This window comes from Nicotiana tomentosiformis, chromosome 1 (assembly GCF_000390325.3).
Source record: "Nicotiana tomentosiformis chromosome 1, ASM39032v3, whole genome shotgun sequence".
NCBI lineage: Eukaryota > Viridiplantae > Streptophyta > Magnoliopsida > Solanales > Solanaceae > Nicotiana > Nicotiana tomentosiformis.
In genome coordinates, this window is record NC_090812.1 from 71,184,740 (window position 1) to 71,194,276 (window position 9,537).

At 36.9% G+C, this 9,537-nt stretch overlaps 2 protein-coding genes across 3 annotated transcripts; one reads left to right on the top strand and one right to left on the bottom strand.

Moving 5' to 3' along the window:
* Positions 1–2: 2 nt before the first annotated feature.
* Positions 3–4,273, top strand: LOC104112079 (protein DJ-1 homolog C). 2 transcript variants are annotated; one of them, XM_009621907.4, is made up of 8 exons: positions 3–402; positions 482–682; positions 1,182–1,331; positions 1,419–1,598; positions 2,165–2,242; positions 2,867–3,067; positions 3,249–3,386; positions 3,458–4,273. In XM_009621907.4, the coding sequence occupies exons 1-8, from the start codon at positions 187–189 to the stop codon at positions 3,665–3,667; spliced, it is 1,374 nt and encodes a 457-aa protein (XP_009620202.1). In that variant the 5' UTR covers positions 3–186; the 3' UTR covers positions 3,668–4,273. The 2 variants fall into 2 exon arrangements, with proteins under 2 accessions (XP_009620202.1, XP_018631785.1); XM_018776269.3 differs by lacking the exon at positions 3–402 and having other exon boundaries at positions 543–682; positions 1,171–1,331.
* A 381-nt stretch (positions 4,274–4,654) lies between these two features.
* On the bottom strand, positions 4,655–8,409 carry LOC104112078 (ABSCISIC ACID-INSENSITIVE 5-like protein 7). Its single transcript, XM_009621906.4, has 5 exons — positions 8,269–8,409; positions 6,062–7,129; positions 5,389–5,460; positions 5,266–5,295; positions 4,655–4,931 (listed from the first exon to the last, which is right to left on the bottom strand). The coding sequence occupies exons 2-5, from the start codon at positions 7,097–7,099 to the stop codon at positions 4,857–4,859; spliced, it is 1,215 nt and encodes a 404-aa protein (XP_009620201.1). The 5' UTR covers positions 7,100–7,129; positions 8,269–8,409; the 3' UTR covers positions 4,655–4,856.
* Positions 8,410–9,537: the final 1,128 nt, after the last annotated feature.

Here is a 9,537-nt window from a genome sequence, read left to right on the forward strand (position 1 = left end):
AAAGGGAACTGAAAATATCTAAACAGTTTTAATTAATAGTAATTCGTGACATTATCCGTTTTCTTCAGTCCCCCCACCCCACCCCGCGTAACCTCACCAAATTCTCGTATTTCCGTCGTTGTTCGCATTCCCGCCGGCGGCTGGAACACAATCTCCGGCAACCAACACACAATTGTTACATTGATAATGAAATCCATATCGCCCATGTTCTCAGTTTCCACTCCCAAGTCTCCAATTCTCATCTTCACCCCTATTTCCCAAAGATTTTCATCTGTCAAATTTGCAGCCTCTCCACAGCGAAAGTCACCATCTTTAAAATCAGCTAAAGCACTGTCTACAACAGTTACCGTGGACCCCATAACTACGCCCACATCTACTTCCACTTCCACCCCTCCCAAAAAGGTGTCTAATTCTTTTCTGCTCTCAATATTTGTTTATTCAATTACTTCGTATCTCATTATTGTTCATTTGGTGCATATAGGTTCTTGTGCCAATTGGATTTGGCACTGAAGAAATGGAAGCTGTAATATTGGCTGATGTTCTGCGCCGGGCTGGTGCAGAGGTAACAATTGCGTCAGTAGAGCAGCAGTTGGAAGTTGAAGCATCAGGAGGCACTAGGCTAGTTGCCGATACTTTCATCTCTGCTTGTTCCACCCAAATATATGATCTTGTTGCATTGCCGGTTAGTATGAGCTTTCCTTAGTACTGTGGCTTTCATTGATTATTTTTAATGAAATATCCGTAAAAGATATTTGTTTGTTACAAGTTGTGAAGATTTATGGGAAAGACAGATTCTTTGAAGTACAAATGTCTCACAAACATTTTTTGCTGGCGTAAACTGTACTGTTAAATTGAAACTTGAGTTAGTTAAGTCTTGCATTGTTACAATTGTCTTATGAGATTGGAATTGTTTCAACCGTGAAAGAAGTTACAGGGATACAAGGTGTCCTTTTGCTTCAATGATTAATAGGCTTCACATATTTTTGGTTGCAACACTTATGTCCTTGTACAGATTTTTCTTGCTTGAACATAGACTCATAGTATTTTCGCTCTAATTTAACTTCTGGATTTGATAGTAGGCTTATAGGTATTCTTTCTGCTCCCTTCATAATGGCTTTATCTAATATATATATCAATGTCATAGGAGTAACTTTGGTAACTGATGTATAGACTTAATCTAGGGAGGAATGCCAGGTTCTGCTCGTTTAAGAGACTGTGAAGTTCTCAAGAAGATCACAAGCAGGCAAGCTGAGGAGAAGCGACTTTATGGTGCCATTTGTGCTGCTCCAGCTGTCACTCTTTTGCCTTGGGGTCTTCTCAAGAGGAAACAGGTGCGCCATTGATTATGTTTATTGAGTTTGCTTTCGCGCAGTGTCTATGTTCCTAGTTCGTCTAACTGATATGCAGTTTCCTTCAAGTCCACTTGTCATCCTGCATTTATGGACAAGATTCCATCCTTCCGGGCGGTGAAAACTAGCACTCAAGTCTCTGGGGAGCTAACAACAAGCCGCGGGCCTGGTACTTCATTTGAGTTTGCCGTATGTTTAGTGGATCAGCTGTTTGGTGAGTCTGTTGCCAAAGAAATTGGAGAACTATTGGTGAGTGGATGACATTACTAATATTCTTAAAGTCTCTACTTAACTTCTAGCTCTACACTTCCTCTCCACACAAATTTGGCATTTAAACTCAACGCTGAGCTGACTGGTAAAAGTGGATCATTCATGGGTTGTTATTTAGTAATATTCCTCTTTCTATCCAGTTCGTATTGGGTTGAAATACTGAAAACATATATTCTATGATGAATATTGCTAGTTAGGTTCCGAGGACATGTTTAACTAAGAGATGCAACTTATGTATCCCCATTGCTTCCAGCATTGACTTGAGAGGTGGAAAATGGAGTTTATTTCTATTTCCAGGATCAAATATGAAAAGGGTGTTAAGAGAAAGTTGTTCCTTCTGACTCAGTTTACAAGTTCAAGTCAACACGCTACAGCTAAACTACAGATGGATTATGCATGCACATCTTGCAGTTATGAAACACCTTTAGTGAACACTTCATTTTTATTTTCCTTTGATTTGTTTGTATCTGACTTGCATTGTTTATCTGATTAGTTTGCTTGTTATCCTTAGATTGTGCTCATAGAACTTCCGTACATTTGTGCAGTTAATGAATCCCGCAGACGACGACCCAAAGAGACAAGAATTTAATGAAGTTGGATGGTCTCTAGATCACACCCCGCAAGTAAGCTTTGCTTTGTATAGCTCGATTTTGAACTGCAATTACTGAGTTAAATTCAATAACAATGTAATCACCTTCCTATGAGTTCTTTATCTTGTGGAATAATGTCAAGGGCACTGTTTAAGGGTCTTATCTATGAATGAGCATTTTCCTTATTCGGTGCTTATCCATTCATCGTATCTGCCTTGAATTTGAGGTGGAGCTTTGTGCTTGAATAGTTAACTGAGCTATATCACTATTAAGGTTAAAGATTTAAAATGCCATTTGAGTTACACTATTCTTCACAGCTTACTTCTCTTTCTCACAATTTTTTTTTCTTTTGACTTTGCAAAAGGGTTTGTTGAAAATGTTCTCAACCGTAGGAAATATACTCTTTCACATGGAATTTGTGCTTGAGATATATATAAAAGTAACTCCATTATTTAGGAACAATTACAGGCAGATGCCTGTCTGACTAGTTGAGAAATTTTCACTTGTGTTCCTAGGATTAATAATGCTGTTGCGTAAAAAACAATAAAGGCTTTGCCTTTTCTTGATTTTTACATCTAGCAGGTTTTTCACTTTTCTGTTTAATAAGAATTTCTTTCCTGAAACATGTCGAAATTCTCTGTCGTCACAATGTTGTAGGTTCTCATTCCAGTAGCTAACGGGTCTGAAGAAATTGAAGTTGTGACATTGATAGACATTCTAAGACGAGCAAAGGTGAATGTTGTGGTGGCTTCAGTGGAAAAATCAGCACAGGTCTTGGCATCAAGTGGAACAAAAATTGTTGCAGACAAGTTGATTGATGCTACTGCTGACTCCATATATGACTTGATTATCCTCCCGGTGAGGCTAAATCTTCTCATTTAACTTTAACCAGCATTTCCACCAGTTCTCCGAAAGTTTTAGGCGCACAAAGGAAAGCCTCTATACTGATGAAAATGTACCTATTAGCAACTCGTAAATGAGAATGATTTTTGTAGGTCCTATCACTTGCTTTTGTAATTAGTTGGTTCTAATTCTTTAGGGAGGAACTACTGGGGCTGAACGGTTGCACAAGTCAAAAGTTCTGAAGAAGTTGCTTAAGGAACAAGAATCAGCCGGAAGAATATTTGGTGCAATCTGCTCTTCACCTGCAGTCTTGCAGAGACAGGGGTTAATAAAGGTATGCTGTTAGCCATTCAAATGTCTTATTTTGGGAGAAGAAGTTTAATTTAAACTTCCTTCCTTAAGCAGGACAAGAAAGCCACTGCACATCCTACCGTCATAAACAAGCTCAAAGATGGGGTGAATGATACTCAAGTAGTTATTGATGGTAAACTCATCACAAGCCAGGGACTTGCTACAGCAACACAGTTTGCATTGGCTATTGTGAGCAAGCTTTTCGGGCATGCAAGGGCAAGGAGTGTAGCGGAAGGCCTTGTCTATCAGTACCCTAGGAGCTAGAAATATCAGTCCTGCAAACTTCAGAGTGCCCAAGTATGTTAAAGGGGCAGCTTAAATTGACGGACTACATACTTCACTGGCCATTACTAGAAAACACAAGTTTTGGTCCCTGATGACTTGGTAGCAGACATTACAAGCCTAAGGGTGAGGTTTTCCCAAGTCTGTCAAAGGTAATCGATTTATTGCAATGCAGTAGCCAAGTCAGCGCTTATCTGCAATCATGACAAACTGGGTGTATATCTCAGAGGCTCAGAGCAAGATGGTTTATACATGCACTTTTATCCTTTTCCCTTTCTTAAGAAGATATAGTCCTAAACTTACAGTACAGAGGTCCACCAGATCTTACCTTGGATTAGGGCATCTACTATCATTCTGCCAGGCATGCATTGGAAAGAGTGAAGATCAAAGCAATGACAACAGTGACAAATTGCCCTCGGCTTATCTTAGTCTCATCTCACAAGTTTCTTTTCTTCACATAGGATTGGCCTCCAGAATCATGTTTATTGGCATTTAGAGCATAAATAGAGAAAGAAAGAGTGCTGTTCATATGTTGTACCTGATCTTGGTTTATACCGGACAATAGATTCTATTATGGATTTGGAATTATATTCTGTGTGTATTCTCAGAATCCAGGAGACTGCAAGAGTACCGTTCATTTTTGCTAATGAGCGTTTTGGGAACAAGACAAGAGTTGATTGAATATATATAGGCTATTCTTTTGGTTTTGTCACACACATAAGTTTACATGAGGGCAACACCAGAACTTTGCGCCTCGGTTGTATCCCTTTACCAGTTCTGGATGTGCAAGACTTGAAAGAGTAAGAAAGCAGAAATAATCTGTTCATAAATTGCTTGTTAATTTTACAGAAAAACCTATGTCTAAATATGTTTATCTCTTACCTGGTTTTTGTGATAAATCTATCACCTAGCTATTGAACTGATGCATCCTACTTGCCTGTATAACTAATGTGTGAGAGAAATAAAAAGTACACAAAAGAAGAAACTTCATACAAGCAGATTGTTTACATAATGTACATACATGGGCACGATCTCACTCCCCATACATAAAGTTACCAAACACGTGAAGAAGATAGATCTGAATCAGATCATAACTCACAACTCCATCCACCTATTTAACTAGTTCCTAAGCTTGAACTCTAAGAATTTTTGCTTTTAACTTCTCATTCTTCTACCAAGGTCCTGTCAGTGTCCTTCTCAAGCATCTTAATTTATATCCGCATGGCATATTCCTTTTTTCCAGTAGCTGCAATTGCACAGAAACGAATGGTTAACAGCCAAATCTAGGGAACTTAGTTTAACTAATAACATGTTCTAATCTCACTTAGTAGAAGCCGAATAAACTTGCAGATTTATAAATATTCACAGGTAATACAGTTTTCACAAGAATGCGCAATTACTCCATGTCTCCATCCACTCAGGCAGTTAATGACTTAAATGTAGCTTGTACTAATACAAAACTTATTCATTTGCTTACAATGTGGCTAACTTATATTGTTTTAACTCACCCTTTTACCAACTAGTATTAGAATAGTCATTGACCAACAGAAAGTTCTGCTATTACTACAAGAATTTCGTACCTGATTTTTCTGCTTCTCCATAATTTCAGCCTGCACGAAAAAATTCAAAAGTGAAAGTTACAATTAGAACACTTATCAGTGACATTGCAATAATTCTGTGATTCCTGACCATTTGAAACATACCTGTTTCTTCTGCAACTCTTCATTAATTTCTTTTAGCTTTGCCACTTCAGCTTCCAACTCTAAAGTATAGGCCTGTCAAATCCCAAATAAAAGTGCGATTAAGTTATCCATTCACAATATAAACATTTACAGTAACAAATTCTAGTTGTTAATCACAGGTTACTAAAGTTTATAAACGTGTTATAGCAAACTACTCCTAAATTCCCCACACCTGTAATAAAGATCCAAAAAAATCTAAAGCTGCAACTGAGTGCACATGCTCTTCATAAAAGCCAGCCACACTTTATGTATTATTTGCTTGATCGGGTAATTTATTAATCCATGAGTGCCTCTGCCTATCTTTCCCCAGGGTTGGTTATTAAGATTATCAGCTTGATAAAACATAAGCAAGCTTTTTTTTTCTACAAGTAGAAAAAACATAAGGAAGCTGTTGTAAGCAGATATAACAATGTTTGAAAAATATCAGACTTTGTTAGGTATAAAGAAATTAAAGAAGATTGTCATCAGAAGGTCTAAAGATGTTATTGCTGCCAAAAGTTTCAGTTCTGTTATTTACAGCTGCACAAGTCGGTTTCATTGCATAATGTTCTTGAGCATAATGAGCCTCAAGAATCAGAAGCACAAGAAATTTATTTAGTAACTGATCAGATAAATGCTGAACATAAGAGTTCACCTGCTTCCGAGCCCTTGATCTAGCTGCGGACTCTCTGTTCTTAATCATCCTCCTACGCCTTCTCTCTACAACTTTTTCCAAAGAACTGCCTGATCTCCTACCTCTTACACCTTCATTAAATGCATAAGGGGAAGGTGAAAGAGATGATGTATCTGTATTGCTCCTTGCAACAAAGTCATTTCCAGGCGATCCTCCTTTTGCTGGTGAAACTCCATTATGAAATACGGTCATCCCCCTAACTCCGCCTTGAGCCATATTAGTATTTACGGAAGGACCGGACATTCCAACAGCAGGAGCCAGGTGTCCATTGTTCGATAATTGCATAGGCGATGCAAATGCCACCGTTGTTTGCTTGGGAAAAAGAGGCTGTTGGTGCTGAGGTTGTTGCTGTGAAGGTGTGGCACCAACCACATTCAACATGTTATTAGCTGCAATTTGATTGATCAACAGTCCATTGTTTTGAGTTGGTTGCTGAAATGCTATGTTCAAACCATTGTTGTTACTGTGTTGACTTGAACCGTTGTCAAATGTAATTCCATTTGAGTTTGTACATTGCATATCTTCTCTAACCACTCCAACTCTAACCAAAAACTCCTCCAACGTCATTTCTCCCAAGGTAGATTGCCTCTGCCCAAAGTTTGAATTCCCAGTGTCACTTCCCTCTTTGGCACTAACAGTTTCTTTCTGAAAGACTCTCCATACTTCATCAACTGTTTTCTGACTAAGTGTTCGAGGTAATGTCAAAGAACCTTGTCTCTGCAAATTTCCTGCAGCTACACTCCCATCTACACTACCAGTAGTAGATGCCGTAGCTTGAGACTCTTCAGCTGTCCAAATGTTTTTCAAGAGGTCCTCCATATTCATTGATCCAAAATCTTTTCCAAGTCCACTAAATGTAGTTTGAAGCTCATCAAATGTCAAGGAATATATGGAAGATTGCCTAGCCAAAGGGAAATTACCATTACACATTGACTTCCCACCGTAGCTTTCCGGCTGTGGTGTGTCAGCAAAGTTCTTGAAGTTCAAGTAAGATCCCATGGTACCAAAACACAAAGGGTATTCGGATATCTGATCAAAAAGTTTAGTAGTAAGAATTACATGATAAGTTTAAAGGCCTCTTTCATTCCCTCAAAAGACAACAATAACGACAATAATTACGCCTTAATCTCAAGCAAGTTAGGGTCAGTTACATGAATCATTAGTATTATTGCTCCATTTAAGCTCGTTTTAGTCCAAAAGAGCAAGTATTAATTCCAGTACCGCCTCCTCACCTAAAGAATGTCTAAACATAGATACTTTAAGATAATACAACAACAACAACAACAACAAACCCCGTTAAATCTCACAAGTGAAGTTTGGGGAGGGTAGTGTGTATGCAGACCTTACCCCTACCTTTGAGAAGGTGGAGAGACAGATACAACAACAACAACAACAACCCACTATAATCCCACTAGTAAGGTCTGTGAAGGTACTGTACTTCTACCTTGGGGTAGAGAGGCTGTTTCCGATAGATCTTGGGCTCCCTCCAAGAACTCCCCACCTTGCTCTTGGGGTGACTCGAAGTAGTGTGCTCACCACTAGAACAACCCACTCTTGTCTAGAGAGACAGATACTTTAAAGATTAACCAAAAATACTAAGACATGTTCTTCATAATCAGATAGAAGATGTCCCGCTAGAGAAAGATGCAATCTTTACAATCTTACTTTAGTGTAACTTTGATTAACTGAAAAATTCATGATCAATCTGGTTTTACCTAAAAACCGATATTAGTATAGCTCTTTTTTTTTTTTTTTTGGGTCAAACATATTAGTATAGCTCATTTCAGTATAGAACATACTAATAGAGGTAGTAGCCTAGATCAGTTTGACTTAACTTAGTCCAGAACATTCTTGGTATACAACATAGATCCAAGATTTAACAATCCCCAAAACCTCAGATCAAAATTCATTCAAGTATCAACTTTAACCTAAAACACAACCACCCAGTATCATCTATACTAAAAATATAATAGTAGTTCATAAATAAAAGAAACAACATATTATTAATCTTGTTCAAGCTCATTCCAAGTTACAAAAATTTCAACTTTATTAATTTGGTAGACAAATGGTCAATCAAAAAAGAAATATCGAGAAAATTGATTGATAATTTCTTGCGTTGTTCTTAGAATACAGACAAAACAAAGTATGATGTAGAAAGACAAATATACCCTTTTGGAGCAGAGAAGGGAGGGAGCAGAAGAGAGCTGAAGCGTGTCGTTTCCTTCTTCTTCGCTGATTAAGGGCTTGCTGGAGTCGACAAGTGTCTTCTTTCCCCCTTTGGTGTGTTTTTAAAGCGCAGCTCTTATGATTTTATTTTTTAAAATTTTAAATTGTTCTCCTCTCTATTTTTTATTTATTTCCAATTACGTGTTGCTGTAGAAGTGCAGAACGTGGACCAATGAGAGAGCTGTATTTTTTTTATGTGACTTTAGCCAATAGAATAATGCAACGTGGAAGATTTTTTACCGTTGACTTATGCTTTCCCGACAAAGTGTCGGAAAGTAGATGGCGCTTGTTCATTTGTCTACTACTCTCTCAAAGTTAAAAAAAAATTTAGAGGTCGTTTGGTGGGGCGGGTAAGTATAGTGATAAATAAGGTTTATTAACAAGGCTTAGTAAAGCAATTTTAGTAATGCAAACATTAATTATACAGAGATTATTTCTTATTCATTGTTTAGTGTGGTGTATTATAAATTAAAATGTATTGTATAATTTTTTAGAAAATTAATTATTTACAAATATGACCTCCATATTCTTTAACTTTAAGGGATTTTTAGGATAATTTTGTCTTTAATCATGCTAATGTATGCATTAATAGCCTTTGTATTGCTAATGCCATAATTTTTTATGCATTAGCTATACATAGGATAATATCAAATATGGTGTATAACTAATGCTTGTATTAGTTATACATAGGTTGAAAAAATATATCAAACAAGGTATTACTAATATACAAAGCTAATGCATACATTATTTTTTCTAATACACTCTACCAAACGACCTCTTAGACCACGTGGGTCAACTTGACTAGTTTAGATTTTCTTTTTCGAACTTTATTAATTTAGATAATTAAATATTTGTAGTAAAAGAAGTTGAGGATTTTTCAAATACTCCATCCGTTTCAAATTAGATAAGGTACTGTCCTTTTTAGTATGCTCCAAAATAAATGACGTATTTTTAAATTTGAAAATAATTTAATTTTAAATTTTTCATTTTGCCAATTTTATCCTTAATAAGAAACTTTTATAACCACACAAATGTTATGGCCTCACAAAGCTTTTACCCTTTAAGCTTTTAAGACCACAAGTTTCAAAAGTCTTTTTTTCCCCCTTTAAACTCCGAGTTAAACTATTTCATCTAAATTGAAACGGGGAGTAATAGTTTCATATTAAGTGAACTTAGAAAGCTGTATTTCTTGTAGTTTTATATACTTGTTC